Raw genomic sequence first — 19,463 nt, forward strand, 5'->3', positions numbered from 1 at the left:
AAAATATCCAATGAGGAAAATTTGGAGGAGAAGGCACCCAGCAAGGAGAGCGGACCACCTTCCTTTCCCCCCCCACCCCCACCCCTTTGTCCCTTCCCCCATCTCTCCCCTTCAGATTGTTTTTGTTTATTTTCTGTTTACCAATGATGTTAAATAAGATGGTTATTGGCAATTTCGTGAAAACAGTGGATGTCATGCAAACCAATAAAAATCTATGTTATTAAAAAAAATAATATATATAACCTTAGACAAATCATGTGTGTTTGTTTTTTAATAGAACATGTAGATTATAAATGTATCCATGCTTTAATGTTATTCTCCTCAATATTGTAGACATTTCAGTCCATTTTTAGAACAAAAATTGAATAGAAGACAAGTGAGGATACAAGGTTACTTACCCCCAACAGGAAATGAATCTATTTCTCTCTTTATTGAGGTCACATGATCCTCAGCGTTTGGTTCTTCTTTCTCCGACTTAATCTCTAATCGCTCTGGTACAACCGTTGGAAAACCTGGCAATAAGAAAAGGAAAACCCATCATGTAAAGCTGGGATTTGGGGCTCTTCTTGTGATTTCACCTTCTCTGATATTGGTATAATATAATACCCATCGTAAAGAAATGTTTTACTAGCCCTTCTGGTATAAATTGACAAATATAGTTGAAGACATATTACATTTTACCTGATATATAAAAGACTTCACAACTGTTTCCATAATACTTTATCTTTATCAAGTGACATAGTGGCATAACATAACTGAGACGCAGTCCGCGTCATCATGCGGTTCACAGAGGATCTGAAAGGAGGGCGTCGGCATTTTGAAGGTCTGCGCATGCGCACAGCATTGAAACGCGCTGCGCTGCATGCGTTCCGGCACATGGGCTACAGATGAGTAAGCTCGTCTAAGATGGACACCACAAGACGGACCGCGCATGCGCAGTCACTGAAACGCATTGCGTGCCACAACACAGGACCCAGGAGGATGACGTCATCAAACATGGACGCAGCAAATTGAAGATGGATGAAAGATCTGCGGAGGCAGCTGATCTAAAGGTTATATGATTACATCATGAGTGTGGACATTGGAGGAATGGAGATATGTAGCACATGTTTTCTATCTTTGCTAATTGGACATATTGCATTATGGGGATTAGGGTGCTATTTAAATGCTGTCTTTTGGGATTGTGTGTTATGCCACTATGTCACTTGATGAAGACCATTGAGGTCGAAACGTTGTGTTGGCTCAAATAAATGAGTTTAGATTTGCAAATCCGTTGTGCCCTGTTTTCCTTCTACTACTGATTCAGGACTGGAAACAGGCTTTCGTTCAAACACGGGAGCGCCGGTAATTGTATCTTTTAAACATTTTTTCAAGGTGTGCAGCATTCACTTTATATGTCTGGTCCATAATACTACACACGCCATCTTCATTGATGCGTCTGTGTACTAAATATACTCGCTTGGGTAGGAAATAAGACCGTATAACTTCTATTTTTGCCTGAGAAACAAATCCGATTATATATAGGAAACATTGTTTTTTGGTATCATTTGATTTGTGTAATTACAACAGTTACAAATATATATTTGTTGTTCTTGCCAAGTGCGGTCAGGTCCAGGATATTCATATTTAGCCACGTCCCTGATACTCTGCAGAATCCCCCAAAGAATGTCTTTCCGGGTACATTTAAAAGCTTTACATTTATTATAATGTCAGGACAGCCATATCTCAAATCCCCCCCCCCCCCACTTAAAAAAACAGATATCCTTATCTCTAGATACTATCAGTCCTATAAACCCAAGGCCTGGTCAAAAGTTTAACAGGCAATAAAAACAATTCTTGTATTTTTAATACAATTTGTAACCAACGTTTATCTCTCGTTGCCAGATTGATTAAAATACTTGATCATTTCTGCCATATTGATTATAACTCCCATAACTGCAAAATAACCAGATATCCCCTCCATGCAAATTTCAGAGTCTTCAAAATATAGACAATACTCACTTAACAAGTGTGGATCCATGCTGGTAGTCTGCAGTGCTCCTCTGTCCATGCAGGTAGTGGGCAGTGCTTCTCTGTCCATGCAGGTAGTGGGCAGCGCTCCTCTGTCCATGCTGGTAGTGGGCAGCGCTCCTCTGTCCATGCTGGTAGTGGGCAGCGCTCCTCTGTCCATGCTGGTAGTGGGCAGTGCTCCGCTGTCCATGCTGGTAGTGGGCAGCGCTCCTCTGTCCATGCTGGTAGTGGGCAGCGCTCCTCTGTCCATGCTGGTAGTGGGCAGCGCTCCTCTGTCCATGCTGGTAGTGGGCAGCGCTCCTCTGTCCATGCTGGTAGTGGGCAGCGCTCCTCTGTCCATGCTGGTAGTGGGCAGTGCTCCTCTGTCTATGCTGGTAGTGGTCAGTGCTCCTCTGTCCATGCTGGTAGTGGGCAGTGCTCCTCTGAAGGTGCAGAGATAGGACGGTCCTTGATTTAGATTTGGTGGGTGCCAGCTGTGTCTGTATAAAATAGAAGAAATGTAATAAGTAAGATCTGTTTTATTGGATAAATATACAGCATTTAGTGTGAGCTTTCACACCTAAAATTATTAAACACAAAACAACCCCAAAAGGAGTCAGAGAGAAAGAGACACCAACACCCACATCTGGTGCATCTTCAAACAGGGACCTAATTTCAAACACTACAAAATACATTAATGGCTCAGGATTGCTATAACATAACCATCTAGTATAAAGAGTCAGGGATCAACAGCTATAAGAATATCAATGCCCTCCCAGTGCAACATAGTAACACACTGTACAGTGCTATAGTATAAATAAAAAAGCAGATAAATCTCCCGTTTGGCATCAGAGAGACTTCTATGTATGTATGTATGTGTATGCGTGTATGCGTGTATGTATGTATGTATGTATGTGACCTGTGGGAAGAAAATGGAAGGGATTTTAACCCCTGCTCTGCCTAAAATGATAGGTTGATAGTAGTGCTACGGTGCTACATCCAGGATAGTTTATAACTAGATAGACGAACAAGAAAATAAATCCACTTTACGGTGAGCCTCAGGTACTGTGGTTAGAGAAATTGTTATATGAATTATAAATAAAACTTCATATTTTATTTGAACGTGTATAAACAATAAATGACGATAGGTAGTTAGGCTAATAGATCAATTTTGCCAAAGTCTAGGTGGTGTCAATTCAGTGTAGGAGCCTTTCTGGGAGCATAATGCTGCTCTTTGGCTAAATAGGGGACCAAGATCATAGTCATTTTAGTGGAATATGTTTTATTTTATTTGCGTGTTCACTGGGCTAGTTATTGTAAGGTCTCCGATGATTTATTCATATGAAGAGGACTATATATTTGAAAATTTGCCTAATACTTTTAGCATTCTTAGATTAACCTATAAGGGTATCTAGGTGTAAGTGGACCCTATGCTGTAATATAATTGGGTTTAGCTTACACAAGTATTTTCCCTTAATAATGAAAAAATAGATATAGCGAGGTGTCAACAAAAAGACCTACATTATATATATATACAGCAAATGTAAATATACTGTATGCTCATTTGCATGTCTTAGGCAGGTCTGCAACCCCGCTTTTCACCATTATCACCCAGCACACAGCACTTCCACTGCAGCAAGGGATTCTGGGAAATGACATGCAAATGAGCACACAGTGCCACTAAATGGTTTTTGAAGCAAAAAGTGGCACTGTGTGCTCATTTGCATGTCATTTCCCAGAATCCCTTACTGCAGTGGAAGTGCTGTATGCTGGGTGATAATGGTGAAAGGCGGGGTTGCAGACCTGCCTAAGACATGCAAATGAGCATACAGTATATTTACATTTGCTATATGCTTTGCTGTGGAGGGTTTTTGTCACTTTTTTTACTCACCATAACTTAACTCAGTATATATATATATATATATATATATATATATATATATATAGTTTATAGTGTGCTGTTTTGTCACTGCTAATACATGTCTTTTTGCTATATCTGAGTGTTGCTGCTTTTGTGCCTTCTCATATGGGAAGACAGGGTTTATATACATATATATACATATATATATATATATATATATATATATATATATATATATATATATATATATATATATATATATTTATATACATATACATATACATATATACACCCTATCAGTTCCGTTAGCCGAGCTTCAATAATCAAAAAATAAATAAACGATACCGTTTTGTGGCTAACGAAATGCTTTTATTTGTGCGAGCTTTCGAGATACACTGATCTCTTCTTCCGGCGATGTTACAATGAATGAAGCAAGCAAAGGGTATACTTAAAAACAGCGTCTCTTGGAATGTAATATGTGCTCGTCCCTCCCGTGTGTGGATGTGATTTATGGCTGAAGGTGTTAAATGGTTCCTGTAAGATTGTGTGTGTATCTGTGTGAATATAAATGAATGGAGAGCCCACAGTGTATACAGTGCTTTACAAAAGGTGTGTGTGGAGTGGGAGTTAATATAAATGGTGTGGGTAGGTGTGGAAATGTGAGAGATTGTAGCATAACTAAAAGTGTGTGTAGATACTATGTGGTCCCTATTGGTGTATAGGGATAGAAAAACAAGGAGTATTTGTATGTGTAAGAGATTGTATATGTATGTGTGTGTGTGGCAGACCAACTGGTTGTATCCATGAATTTCAATTCTCTAGCCACTGAAAGGGTTAACGGATTCCCACTTCATTTTCTCTGGGAAACATATGGTTACAAAATGCCTTTGAGATGCATCCGTTGGTCAGACCTCCCTGTGTATGGAGCCCCTTTGAGACAGTGATTCTATGGGAGAAGGAGCAGCTCAGTGAGTAAAGACACTTACTGACTGGCACCGAGTTTGAAGCAGGGGAACCTGGTTCAATTTCTGGTGTTGGCTCTTTGTGACCTTGGGCAAGTCACTTTATCTCCCTGTGCCTCAGGCATCAAAAATAGATTGTAAGCTCCACAGGGCAGCGCTATACAAGAACATATTATTATTATAACTTCGCAGGCAACAGACTTACACATTAATAACATGAGAGCGCGTTAGATGAGCAGTGACAGGGCGGATAGAAGCGCTAATAGTCTATAGAGCGGAGATAAGAAGCTCTTCCTGTCATAATATCGCAGCTCTATTCTGAACAGTAAATTAGCAGCGTCCCTGTATGTACAAATGCAGACAACGTTTCACCCTAATTAGCGCCACCAATTAGAGACCGGAAGCAGCACCCACAATACATAGCTATCCTGCCGCAGTGACAGATATAACAGCCTGACACCCAAGTGACCATAGAGGATAACAGCCCAGGTATATCTGCAGGGTACCTTGCAGTTAGGAGGGGGGTCCCCGGCGGTTAGGGGGGCTCTGGTCTCTCCTCTGCTGCAGTCACAGATCCGGGTCACTGCTATTTTTCTAATGTTGTGATTTCTCAGGAAGTGGAAACATTGACTACATCCGGGTCACAGCTCCGTGTCCTACTGCGCACGCTCACACTAAGGGATCATGGGAGTTGTAGTTTTTATAGCCTTCAGTACAGTTTAAGTGGCCCATTCAGTGTAGATTAGAAACATTTCCCAGAGACTGTATTAGGGAAAGTCTCTCACAGACAGCGCTGGGGCAGCACAGGCCAGACAGGGCTGGGGCAGCACAGGCAGGGCTGGGGCAGCACAGGCAGGGCTGGGGCAGGACAGGCAGGGCTGGGGCAGCACAGGCAGGGCTGGGGTAGCACAGGCAGGGCTGCTGGTTGTGTCTGGGAAGTGCAGGTTGCGCTGATATTACCATTTCATTTATTTTCCAAGTTCCAACTGAGACAATAACAAGCCCCCCTGCTCCCCCACACAGACTCCCTCTCCTTCCCCAAACAGCCGCACCCCACACAGTCCCCCCCGCCCCCCACACCGAGTCCCACCTGCCCCCACAGAGCCCCCCTGCTCCCCACACAGCCCCCTCACCCCCCACACAGAGCCCCCCTCCCTGCTACCCACAGGAAGCCCCCCCATCTCCCCCCACAGAGCCCCCCTGTTCCCCCACACAAAGCCCCCCTGCTCCCCACACAGAGCCCCAGTTGGTATATGGGGACGGATTTCGGTGAGATATTGTTAATTTGAGGGACATTTGCGAGGGTGAAAGTGGGACAGCTTTGTATTAATTTAAAACCTGAGACAGAACATGAAACACAGACAGAGCTCAGTGCACATCCAATGAAACTTATACACGGTAAAGTGCCTAAATATATATAGATTTAGATATCTTTTGAATAAAATGGTCTTTTAGTTAGCCCTTGAGCCCCTACATGGCAGACCACATCTCAAGGGTACCTAACACTGATATAAATTCTTAATAACCTGTGCATTACCAGGATGAATGATTTATAATAAATCTGTCAAAATTAGTAGCATAGTATTAAGTCTGAAGCTCTTATTAACCTGTACATTACCAGGAAAAGCACTCTGTATTAGGCCGAGTCCATAGAAGGACAGGCCATGCTGAGCCGTGTGGACGCTCAGCGCTGAGCCCCTGCATCCTCAATGAAGATGCCTTGAGAGGGGGCTCACGCGAGCGTCCGCAGGCGTGCGGAGGCTTTGGAGTTTTCAGCCGAGCGCCAAGCTGTTTTTCAGCGCGCTGTCGGCTGAAAACATCCAATCAGCCTTAAGCAGCGTCAACGTCACGGCGCCGTTGACGTCAGTGCGTCGTGGGCGATTGGCCCAGCGACGTCACTGCCCCGCCTCCAACCACCTCCCGCCGGCTCCCTTCGCGCACGCGTTGACTTAAGCAGGCGAGCCTCAGCGTTAGCGCGCCTCCACTCTCCTCACCCATCTATGACCCGGGCCTTAGATTTGTCACAATCAAACTGCAAGCAAGCAAGTTCCCCTGAGAGTGGGAGATGAAATGGAGTGAGCTTTTAACCATTTAAAAGTGGGAGGGGGTGAGCTTCAAACTAGGGAGGAGGAGCCACCCTCCAATCAGCTAAGACCAGCTGAACAAGAATTGTAAAACATACACGCTCAAAATAACCACAACATATATATATAAATATATATATATATATATAAGCGTATAAGTGTCACAGTGTCACAGAGGAGTGCTACTGAGCATGGCAATATATATTTAAAAACCATTCTCAGTAGCACCCCTCTCTGACACTTATACGCATATATATATGTTTTGGTTATTTTGGGGGTTCAGTAGATGTCCTGTATGTTTTTTGAACTTTGTATTAACCCTTGTCCCGTGGGTAGGTCATGTGCTCACAGGTCAGGTGTGCCCGTACGTGACAAATGGTTTAGACCACGGGTGTGCAAACCGCTGGGGCGCAAGATTTTTTCTCAGGGTGACGCAGCGCTTACAGAGGCCCCGCGATCTTCCCCAAAGCATTTAAATTAAATGCAGTGGATCGCACGCAAAGCTTCTGTTAGTTCCCTTATCTTGTGGCCGACGGCTTCTGGTGACACGTCGACCGCGACGTTATTTAATGGTGGAGACAATGTAAGGGTGGGGGGGGGGGGCAAGCAGGGGGTCAGAGCAGGCAGGGGGGGCGCAGGGGAAAAGGCCAACCCGGAGGGAAAAAAAAAATCCCTTACCCCCTTAACAACTGATACAAGGTTACAATTTGAGCTTCTCTGACGGCCATGGTCAGAGTTTATTGGTAACCGTATAGTGTGAAAAGATTTAAGAGAGGAAATATCTGCCAAATTGGGAATAATGGCTACAACTGGGACTATTAAATATGGGTTTGACATGTTTTTAGATTTTATTTTAATCTAATTTTTACTTGTTTTGTGATTGTATGTACGTATGTTTTTATAATTTAAAATGTCAATTGTTTTGTAGTGTATTATACTGTGTTGAATGTTTACTGTTCTAAAAATCTGGAATACAAATAAAGAATAAAAAAAATTAATAATTAAAATAATTGTCACGGTAGCTTATGACAGGCTGTAATTTACACAAAATATATATAAATATATATATATAACTGGGTTTGAACTGGGACGAGACTTAGATATGATAAAATATAATTTATTCCTTGATAAAGGTGAACACACAGATTATACAAATAACAGGCAAAATATTGACACTTACTTAAAGATTAGGACAGAAAGCCATCAGGATACAGACTGGGCCATTTCTTCCATATTTCAGCTGACATCACAGCAATACATGCAGGACACATGCAGAACATGAAGGCCTTTTGCATGAAGACATGAAGGACAATAGCAATAGGCTGAGCCTGGTTCTTATAAAATTATTTCCATTTGAACACAACCTAAACCCAGCCCCTCTCATAAATCAGTGGTGAAGTTGACAGTTTTCCTCAGAGTAAAACTCCTCCCACCCCACGGCGTTTAAAAACTGCTTTTCCCTATCTAAATAACTTCATAACTTCAGTTCAGTAGTACTTACTGGCATGCGAACATATTGATACATTCCGTCACGCCTGACGCTCCCAAAGAGACTAAATATTATAGTGTAATATTTCAAATTAAGCGAGATATTAATATCTGGCTCTTAGTATCTGTTAAACCTCAGGTGTCTGTATTCGATAGTTGCGGGTAAGTCCCACGAATACACCTATGTAACTCTTAGCACGTTCAGCCAAGGACATCTCATAATATTCTTATATTTAATAAGGTCACCCATTCTGATTTTCTCCTTGGGTAGCCCCACCCCTTGCCCCCATCAATAAATCCTTTGAAGCAAGGACCCCTGGGGGGGGGACATTTGTCCCCTATGTTATGTTTATTCTTGCAGGAGACCTTGGTTTGTAAGTGTGAGTTTTAACGCTCACAACCCACTATAGTTCCTGGGTCCCACATAAACAATTAGGTAATTAGCCTTTGATCACCAGGCTATGTAAATTCTAGCAAGCTGTTCTGCTTGCATAGGCAAGTGACCCAGCTCACAGGTGTCAAAACATTTGGTTCTGGTATGCATAACATTTGTTCCTTAATACATTACAAAGGGCAGGCAGAAACCATAGCATCCTGCCTGTACATTTTAAAACTGCAACAGAACGGCACTTTATCAAAAATATATGTTTCCCGTATGACAAAGTTATATTTTTAATAGGGGTGTTCTTGGGGGGGTTACCCTGAGGCTGCACACCAACAATCAGGGTGCTGGCTCACTCAGTTCCTACATTAGCAGTCTTAATAGAACGGCTCCTGTTATTCAGCCCTGCAGGTAGTGACTAGCCTGCCAAAATAGGGACAGCAATGCATATAATATTAACCCCTTAAGCCCCAGTGTGTGTGTTATGCAGACACCGATATAACATTAATACATGGGAGCAGGGGAATATACATTTTCATGTTATAACAAGGGTTGAAATCACATTTCTGGACCTCAGCCCAGTTAACCCCTTGTCTCCCTGGTGAGGTTAGAGGGTGGCCAATTGGGGTGTAACCCCTTTAATCCCGGGCCAAATCCTCACGAACGTCACAATAATAAAAGGATGTACCGGAAATTTAATGCAGGGGATTAAGACATGACATTTCCGGTACATTAAGGAACCGGAACATCACACAATACGAATCTGAGGAAGGATTTTATCCGAAACGCGTCGTTCAGAACACAGGAAGCTTTCATCCAGCCCAGTCCAGTCATTTGCCAGAGGACCCCTGCTGCAGACTTCCGGACACGGAAGGAGCAACAACTCTAAGCAGGAGTCTGATAGGTATATAGACAAAGGACTTTTATCACTTTTTAGTGTAAGTTACATCCTTTTATTATTTTAATTATTTTGTTATTGTCTTTGAATAAAGCTGTTACCCTCATCATCATCTCTTCTCCGTCTCCTACTGAGTGACTGAAAAAGGTTGAGCAGGAAGTTTTTATCTACCCAAGGCTTACCATCTAGTGTTTTGATGTGAGGACACTCACATAAGCCCATGTGAGTGATTTAGCTATTATCTATATTATCCATCACCCCCCAATATTTTCTATTGGGACCTGTCCTCACTGTTTGCATTCCTATTTTTCCGAGGTAATACTGGACAAGACGGACAACAGGAGTACCAGAGAGTATCGGCAAACTTCATCTACAAGCTCACGCACGGACACCCGTGTCATTTACATTCATCCATACACCCTGGAAGGAAGATCTGCCGACCAGGGGCTGTGAGTACAGTAGAGACCAGATCAGAGGCAATAATACTCTGCAACAGATGTGACTGTCGCTCACATTCGGCCGTGTGAGTGTTTGTTAATATTAGCATGATCATTAATCCATCCCACTATCCCCATTCATTATGTAATGTATCAATAATAGACATTTGACACAGTGTTTTATTATATTATTTTATTATTACTTTCTCCACATGTGCGCTCGCTGTTTTCTTGTGTGCAGCAGGAGCAGCGGGGCGGGGGCGTAGCTATTAAGAGAGGGGGCGTGTTTGTGCCAGCGGGGGGGAGGGCACCTTTCAAGCAGCCTAGCTAATACGCCGGCTCTCACCGCCAGACTCAGAGATACCCCTGAATACCCCGCCACAGAGACCCCCGGGTACCCCAGAGAAACCCCACGACGAACCCCCCCCCCCCCACACCAGAGACTCACTTCCGCAAGTCCCTGCGAAGTCACGCCGCCTGTCGGTGCCGGACCCCCCCCCCCGGATAACCCCCGCCACAGTGACACCCGGGATCACCCCCATCCCCCCCGCACCAGAGACACTCACTTTGGCAAGTCCATGCAAAGTAACGGTGCCGGACCCACATACACCCCCGGTAAAACCCAACCCCATACAGACACCCGGATACCCCCGCCACAGAGAGACACCTGGGTAATCCCCCCCGCCACAGAGAGACACCCGGGTAATCCCCCCCGCCACAGAGAGACACCTGGGTAATCCCCCCCGCCACAGAGAGACACCCGAGTAATCCCCCCGCCACAGAGAGACACCCGGGTAATCCCCCCCGCCACAGAGACACACCAGGTAATCCCCCCCGCCACAGAGAGATCCCCGGGAGACCCCAGGACCCCCCCTGCCCCAGAGAGACACTCAGACCCCCCCCCCCAAAAAGACCTCCGGACACCACCCCCCACGCCTCAAAGAGACCTCCGGACACCACGCCTCAAAGAGACCCCCGGGCACCCCCCCCAGAGGGACCCCCAGACAACCTCCCCCAGAGGAACCCCCAGACAACCCCCCCTGCCCCAGACAGACCACCGGAAACCCCCCTCTGCCCCAGAACGACCTCCGGACACCCTCCCCTGTCCCAGAGACCTCCTGACACCACACACCCCCGTCCCAGAGACCCCCGGGCACCCCCCCCGTCCCAGAGAGACCCCTGGGCACCCCCCCCCCGTCCCAGAGAGACCTCTGGGCACCCCCCCCCATCCCAGAGAGACCCCTGGGCACCCCCCCATCCCAGAGAGACCCCTGGGCACCCCCCCCCGTCCCAGAGAGACCCCTGGGCACCCCCCGTCACAGAGAGACCCCCGGGCACCCCCCCGTCCCAGAGAGACCCCCGGGCACCCCCCCGTCCCAGAGAGACCCCCGGGCACCCCCCCATCCCAGAGACCCCCGGGCACCCACCCCCAAAGGGACCCCCCCCCAGAGAGACCCCCGGGAACCCCCCCCCAGAGACCCCCGGGAACCCCCCCCCAGAGGGACCCCGCTCCTGAGACCCCCGGACCCCCCCACGAGAGAACCCCCGGGAACCCCCCCCCAGAGGGACCCCGCTCCTGAGACCCCCGGACCCCCCCGCGAGAGAACCCCTGACCCCTCCGCGAGAGACCCCCAGACCCCCCCGCGAGAGACCCCCAGACCCCCACCGCGAGAGACCCCCAGACCCCCCCGCGAGAGACCCCCTCCGCCCCTGAGAGACCCCCAGAAACCACCCCCCTGCCCCAGAGAGAAACTCGGACCCCCCCCAAAGAGACCGGACACCACGCCCCACGCCTCAAAGAGGCCAGGCACCCCCCCCCAGAGGGACCCCCAGACAATCTCCCCCAGAGGAACTCCCAGACAACCCCCCCACCCCAAAGAGACCATAGGAAACCCCCCTCTGCCCCAGAACGACCCCGGACACCCTCCCCTACCACAGAGACCTCCAGACACAACCCCCCCGTCCGAGACCCCCGGGCACCCCCCCTCCCAGAGAGACCCCCCCCCAGAGAGACCCCCAGGCACCCCCCCCCAGAGGGACCCCCCCCCCCAGAGGGACCCCCAGACAACACCCCCCCTGGCCCAGAGACCATAGGAAACCCCCCTCTGCCCCAGAACGACCCCCGGACACCCTCCCCTGCCACAGAGACCTCCAGACACAACCCCCCCTCCCCGTCCGAGACCCCCGGGCACCCCCCCTCCCAGAGAGACCCCCGGGCACCCCCCCATCTCAGAGAAACCCCCGGGCACCCCTCCCCCCCAGAGAGACCCCCGGGCACCACCCCCATCCCAGAGAGACCCCCGGGCACCCCCCCATCCCAGAGAGGACCCCCCCCAGAGAGACCCCCGGGAATCCCCCCCCAGAGGGACCCCGCTCCTGAGACCCCCGGACCCCCCCCGAGAGACCTCCCCCCGCGAGAGACCCCCTCCACCCCTGAGACCCTCAGACACCCTCCCCCCCCCAGAGACCACCGGAAACCCCCCTCTGCCCCAGAACGACCCCCGGACACCCTCCCCTGTCCCAGAGACCTCCAGACACAACCCCCCCCGTCCCAGAGAGACCCCCGGGCACCCCCCCCATACCAGAGAGACCCCCGGGCACCCTCCCATCCCAGAGAGACCCCCGGGCAACCTCCCATCCCAGAGACTCCCCCGGACACCCTCCCATCCCAGAGAGACCCCTGGGCAACCTCCCATCCCAGAGAGACCCCGGGCAACCTCCCATCCCAGAGAGACCCCCCCAGGCAACCTCCCATCCCAGAGAGACCCCCGGGCAACATCCCATCCCAGAGACCCCCGGGCAGCCCCCGTCCCAGATAGACCCCCGGGCAACCTCCCATCCCAGAGAGACCCCCGGGCAACCTCCCATCCCAGAGAGACCCCCGGGCAACCTCCCATCCCAGAGAGACCCCCGGGCAACCTCCCATCCCAGAGAGACCCCTGGGCAACCTCCCATCCCAGAGAGACCCCCGGGCAACCTCCCATCCCAGAGAGACCCCCGGGCAACCTAGCAACCCAGAGACCCCCGGGCAGCCCCCGTCCCAGATAGACCCCCGGGCAACCTCCCATCCCAGAGACCACCGGGCAACCTCCCATCCCAGAGAGACCCCCGGGCAACCTCCCATCCCAGAGAGACCCCCGGGCAACCTCCCATTCCAGAGACCCCCGGGCAGCCCCCGTCCCAGATAGACCCCTGGGCAACCTCCCATCCCAGAGAGGATTTCCACAGGCTCAGTACCACAAGATTGGCGTAAAGCAGATGTGGTGCCTATATTTAAAAAGGGAGCTAGATCACACCCGGAATTACAGACCTGTAAGCCTGACTTCAATAGTAGGGAAACTACTTGAAGGTTTAATACGGGATAATATTCAGGAATACCTAATGGAAAACAAAATTATTAGTAATAGTCAGCATGGATTTATGAAGGACAGATCTTGCCAAACTAACCTTATTTGTTTCTTTGAGGAGGTAAGTAGGAATTTAGACCAGGATAATGCAGTTGATGTGGTCTACTTAGATTTTGCAAAGGCTTTTGATACGGTTTCACACAAGAGGTTGGTGTACAAAATAAAGCAAATTGGACTCAGTAATAATATATGCACCTGGATTGAAAACTGGTTAAAGGACAACAGAGGGTTGTCATAAATGGAACTTTTTCAGGTTGGGCTAAAGTCGTGAGTGGAGTACCTCAAGGATCGGTACTGGGACCCCTGCTTTTTAACTTGTTAATTAATGACCTTGAGGTTGGGATCGAGATCAAAGTCTCCATCTTTGCTGATGATACTAAATTGTGTAAGGTAATAGATTCAGAGCAGGATGTAATTTCTCTTCAGAAGGACTTGGAGAGACTGGAAACGTGGGCAGGTAAATGGCAAATGAGGTTTAATACAGATAAATGTAAGGTTATGCATTTGGGATGCAAGAATAAAAAGGCGACTTACAAATTAAATGGAGATATATTGGGGGAATCCTTGATGGAGAAGGATTTAGGAGTGCTTGTAGACAGCCGGCTTAGCAATAGTGCCCAATGCCATGCAGTAGCTGAAAAGGCAAACAAGATCTTATCTTGCATCAAACGGGCAATGGATGGAAGGGAAGTAAACATAATTATGCCCCTTTACAAAGCATTAGTAAGACCACACCTTGAATATGGAGTACAATTTTGGGCACCAATCCTTAGAAAAGACATTATGGAACTAGAGGGAATGCAGAGAAGAGCCACCAAATTAATAAAGGGGATGGACATTCTAACTTATGAGGAGAGGCTAGCTAAATTAGATTTATTTACATTAGAAAAGAGGCGTCTAAGAGGGGATATGATAACTATATACAAATATATTCAGGGACAATACAAGGAGCTTTCAAAATAACTATTCATCCCACGGGCAATACAAAGGACTCGGGGTCACCCCTTAAGGTTGGAAGAAAGGAAATTTCACCAGCAACAAAGGAAAGGGTTCTTTACAGTAAGGGCAGTTAAAATGTGGAATTCATTACCCATGGAGAGTGTGATGGCAGATACAATAGATTTGTTCAAAAATAGGTTGGACATCTTTTTAGATGGGAAAGGTATACAGGGATATACCAAATAAGTATACATGGGAAGGATGTTGATCCAGGGATTAATCCGACTGCCAATTCTTGGAGTCAGGAAGGAATAAATTTTTCCCCTTAATGGGGTTTTTTGTTTGCCTTCCTCTGGATCAATAAGTAAGTATAGATATAGAATAAAGTATCTGTTGTCTAAATTTAGCATAGGTTGAACTTGATGGACGTACGTCTTTTTTCAACCTCATCTACTATGTAACACCACCCATCCCAGAGACCCCCGGGCACACCACCCATCCCAGAGACCCCCGGGCACCCCCCCAGAGGGACCCCGCCCCTGAGAGACCCCCGGGCACCCCGCCCCTGAGAGAACCCCCCCAGAGGGACCCCCAGACCCCCCCCCCACCCCTGAGAGACCCTGACACCACCCCCCGGCCCCAGAGAGACACCCAGACACCCCCGCCCCAGAGACCCCCGGACCCCCCCAGACACTCCCCCAGCCCAAGAAATACACCCGGATAACATCCCCCCCCCCCACCCCAGACTCCCGGACACCGCCCCAAAGAGACCCCGAACCCCCCCACCCCTGCCCGAGACCCCAAACCCCACCCCTGCCCTAGAGAGACCCCAAACCCCCCCTGCCCCAGAGAGAACCCCGGACACCGCCCCAGCCCCAGAAAGACCCAGACACCCCCCCCCAGAGAGAACCCCAGGCACCCCCCCATCCCAGAGACATCCCCAGAAATCCCCCCCTGCCCCAGAGAGACCCCCGGACACCCCATCTAGACCCCCGGACACCCCCTTGCCCCAGAGACCCCCGGACAACCCCCGCCCCAGAGACAACCAGACACCCCCCCACTGCCCCAGAGCGACCCCCGGACACCCCCCCCCCCCAAAGAGACACCCCCTCCCCCACCCCCAGAGAGGCACCCGGACACCCCCCCCCCCCCAGCGACCTGCCCCAAAGAGACCCCTGGATACCACCCCCCTCCCCAGAGAGAATTCCGGACACCCACCCCCTCCCAGAGAGACTTCCAGACACCCACCCCCTCCCAGAGAGACCCCCAGACTCCCCCCAGAGGGACCCCACCCCTAAAAAAAACCCGGGCACCCCCCAGAGGGACCCCACCCTTGAGAGACCCCCGGGCACCCCCCCAGAGGGACCCCACCCCTGAGAGAACCCCGGACCCCCCCCCCCCCGTGAGACACCCCAAGAGGGACCCAGCCCGAGAGACCCCCCCACCTGCCCCGGAGAGATCCCCAGACACCACCGTCCGGCCCCAGAGAGACACCCAGAAACCCCCACCCCAGAGACACCCCCCCGCCCCCCACAGAGAGATCCCCGGACACTCCCCCGAGCGCAAGAACTACACCCGGATACCATCCCCCCCGCCCCAGAAAGACCCCCAGACATCCCCCCCCACCCCAGAGAGACCCCCAGACCCCCCCCCACTACAATGTTAATTTTTTAGACAATGTATTCAATCAATATTACAGTCCCGGGCACAAAAGCTAGTGAGTGTGTGTGTATATGTATGTATGTCTGTATCCTGTCCTGCAGTCAGCAACATTACACGAGCCAAGATGGATAGCAACTGCATGCTACTTAAAGGACAGAGGCAGTTGCTGGCAATGAGATCCAAAGCGAGGCTTACTTCCTGTGAGGGCGTGGATATCCAGGAAGCAAGATGGCCATGGTAGCTTTGGAGATATTGTCACTTCCCGACAGCAGTCATCCTGGATGTTCAGACAGATCCCTTATACCATAGCACTGACTGGTCCATTTCAGGAAAGGTCTTCTGTGACAATTAACATGACAGTATCAAGTTACCTGCCTTTTTTATTACTGTGGTATTGCTATGCTACCAGTATATTGTCCAACCCTACTCTAAACAAGCAAATGGTTTATCCCCTGTATGAATCCTCTGGTGTTTGACAAGGCTTTTCTTTTCACTGAATTGTTTCTTACACTCTGTACATCTGAAAGGTTTCTCCCCTGTATGAATCCTCTGGTGTCTGACGAGGCTTCTCTTATTACTGAATTGTTTCTCACACTCTGTACATGTGTAAGGTTTCTCCCCTATGTGAATCTTCTGGTGTGTGTGGAGATGGTCCTTCTGTAAAAAGCTTTTCCCACACTCACTACATCTGAAATGATTCACCTCTGTGTGAGTCCTCTGGTGCCTGGAGAGGTTTCTCTGAACAAGGAATTGTTTCTCACACACCGAACATGTGTAAGGTTTCTCCCCTGTATGAATCCTCTGATGTGTGAGGAGATGGCACTTCTGTGAATAGCTTTTCCCACACTCTGTACATGTGAAAGGTTTCTCCCCTGTATGAAGCATCTGGTGTTTGATGAGGTTTCCCTTCTCACTAAATAGTTTGTCACACTCAGTACATCTGAAAGGTTTAACCCCTGTGTGAATCGACTGGTGACGGGAGAGGCTGCTCGAATGCATGAATTGTTTCTCACACACAGGACATGTGTAAGATTTCTCCCCTGTGTGAATCTTCTGGTGTGAGACAAGCCCGCTCTTCTGTGAAAACCTTATTCCACACTCTCTACATGTGTAAGGTTTCTCCCCGGTGTGAAACTTCTGGTGTGAGAGGAGATGGTCCTTCCGTGAAAAGTTTTTTCCACACTCTGTACATTTGAAAGGTTTCACCCCTGTGTGAATCCTCTGGTGCCTGGAGAGGTGGCTCGGACCATTGAATTCTTTCTCACACACCGAACATGTGTAAGTTTTATCCCCTGTGTGAATCCTCTGGTGTGATAGGAGTTTCCACTTATGTGAAAAATGTTTTCCACAGTCTGTACAGGTAAAGGGTTGCTTGCTAGTGTGGACACAAAGGTGTGTGATCAAATCCATATTCAGTGAGAAGCTTTCCCCACACTTACAACAAAGGAAAAGTGAAGCACTGCAGCTGCTTCTTGAATCACTTTCGTATCTTTTGCTTGACACATTCTTGGAGTCAGTCTGTGCTGTGAGCTGTACAAGGCCTGAAAATTCACTCTCTTGTGGCACTGGTTCCTTGCATGTGTCCAACATGTGGCAGAAATCATTGGTTTTTGACACTTCAGGGCTGCAGGAAGTGAAGCAGCTTCTGGACATGTAAGAGCTCCAGTTCTGCTCATCGTTCAGGCAGTTCTCTAACAAAAGTAAACAAAAAAGACAGAGCTCAAATGGTTTCAATCTGTAAAGCAAATGCATAAAAAATACTTTGCAGAATTTACTTCATCACTACTTAATTAACAAAATGTTCTGGTTACTCTATACCCATAGCTCTAAAACAGTGGCCCCTGGATATCCAAAAACCCCAATGACTTTGGTGGTGTTCCCCAAAGACCGGCAATATGTTTCTGGCAGTTCACACAGTGAATTAATTTTGCTAGACATATATGTATTAATTCCTGTATTGATTATATACGTGTACATTTACATCCTCCAAATCATAATTAACATTGAACTTGGCCATGAGAAATAAAGTTAAGGAAATCCTGGTCTATCATACTAGTTAGTTAGTGATATCAACCCAACCTGACAGAAATATATAGTGTAAAGATAGGTGAGAGAAGTATACATGGGCATCTAAACACGCCCAATTGCTCCATTTTTTGTCTTACATAGTGGATGAGGTTGAAAAAAGACGTGCGTACACACACACGTGTCAAAAATGAACAAGTGTTTAGTGTATACAAAGACACATACTCACACTTTGTTAAAATCTCACAGGCATTAATAGGTTAAGGTCTTTGCTGCTGCTGGTCTGAGAGACAGCTTCCCTGTGCTGCTGTGATGATGGGATAGTCCGACACAGACTCCCTGCTCCCGCGTGTGCCTTGATCATAACTGATTTGGACTATTGTCCATGTCTTCATTTTGAGGGACACCTACCTGTACCATCTGGGATATACCTAGTGATTACTGATTCATCAGATGAAATACGGTTTACTGAACAAATGTGTTGGGTCAAAGCATTGAATGGGGGGGGGGGGAATGGGAGCTGTGAACAGAGGGGGGAAGAGGGTGGCAGGGAGTGGGAGCGAGAACATTACATCCCGGGCAACGCCGGTATATCAGCTTGTTAATTATATATTAAAGTGAAGATTTTATATGAAGTTTATATGAAATATTATGCTGGTATCAGTACATATAAATTATTTTTGTATGTATATTTATAAATGTTTATGTATATTAGTATAGTTTGTTTTATGTTTAGGTCTTTTAATATACTGTGTCTATATGTTTTATGTTTAGGTCTTTTAATATACTGTGTCTATATGTTTTATGGTTGTACTATCGTTTAATTGCTGACTAATTGGAAAGTCTGTGTATATACCCTGTTCTTTGATTCCCATTGGTGCAACACTTCCTAGCTTAGGTATTTAAACACTAGCAGGGGATCACATGACTAACCCCCCTGAAGAAGTGTCAATCAGACACGAAACGCGTAATGGTGACGTCAACGCAGCGACGTGACGACGGACACCCTGGAGCTGCAGCCCTAACCCTCCACGAGGAGACGGACGGGAGAGAGTGTGAGGTTCAGCTTTACTAACTGGTGCTGGACCCTTTCTCATAGAACAACTGGGAACTCTCCTGTCCCTTTAGGTTCTGGTAACGGATCCTTCACCTCAGAGTGTGTTCTGGTCATTAGGATCAATTATAACCCCATCTAATTCAATGTTATTTGTTCCCCATTTTAATATATAAAAGTATCATTGTGTATTAACCAGGGCTTTTGTTATGTTTCTATGCGCCCCTATTTTTGTGTTTTTTCCTATCAAGGTAAGCCTTTGCCGAAGAAGGCGC

The 19,463-nt window shown here is 48.1% G+C and overlaps 3 protein-coding genes across 3 annotated transcripts in view; 1 reads left to right on the forward strand and 2 right to left on the reverse strand.

The window, feature by feature from the left end:
- The window catches only part of LOC142472588 (uncharacterized), a 57,327-nt gene extending 51,915 nt beyond the window's left edge, over positions 1 to 5,412 (reverse strand). Inside the window, 3 exon segments of the mRNA XM_075579657.1 lie at positions 399 to 512; positions 2,002 to 2,489; positions 5,319 to 5,412. Of these exon segments, the coding sequence (XP_075435772.1) occupies positions 399 to 512; positions 2,002 to 2,410 (523 nt within the window). The 5' untranslated portion in view covers positions 2,411 to 2,489; positions 5,319 to 5,412.
- LOC142472728 (uncharacterized) overlaps positions 1 to 19,463 on the forward strand; it is a 313,204-nt gene that overhangs the window by 81,811 nt on the left and 211,930 nt on the right. The window lies entirely within an intron of this gene.
- LOC142472732 (uncharacterized) overlaps positions 16,467 to 19,463 on the reverse strand; it is a 14,680-nt gene continuing 11,683 nt past the window's right edge. The window contains exon 5 of the mRNA XM_075579877.1: positions 16,467 to 17,800. Within this exon, the coding sequence (XP_075435992.1) occupies positions 16,533 to 17,800 (1,268 nt within the window). The 3' untranslated portion in view covers positions 16,467 to 16,532. The remainder of the gene's footprint in view (positions 17,801 to 19,463) is intronic.

The sequence above is a fragment of the Ascaphus truei genome, chromosome 22 (assembly GCF_040206685.1).
Source record: "Ascaphus truei isolate aAscTru1 chromosome 22, aAscTru1.hap1, whole genome shotgun sequence".
Lineage (NCBI taxonomy): Eukaryota > Metazoa > Chordata > Amphibia > Anura > Ascaphidae > Ascaphus > Ascaphus truei.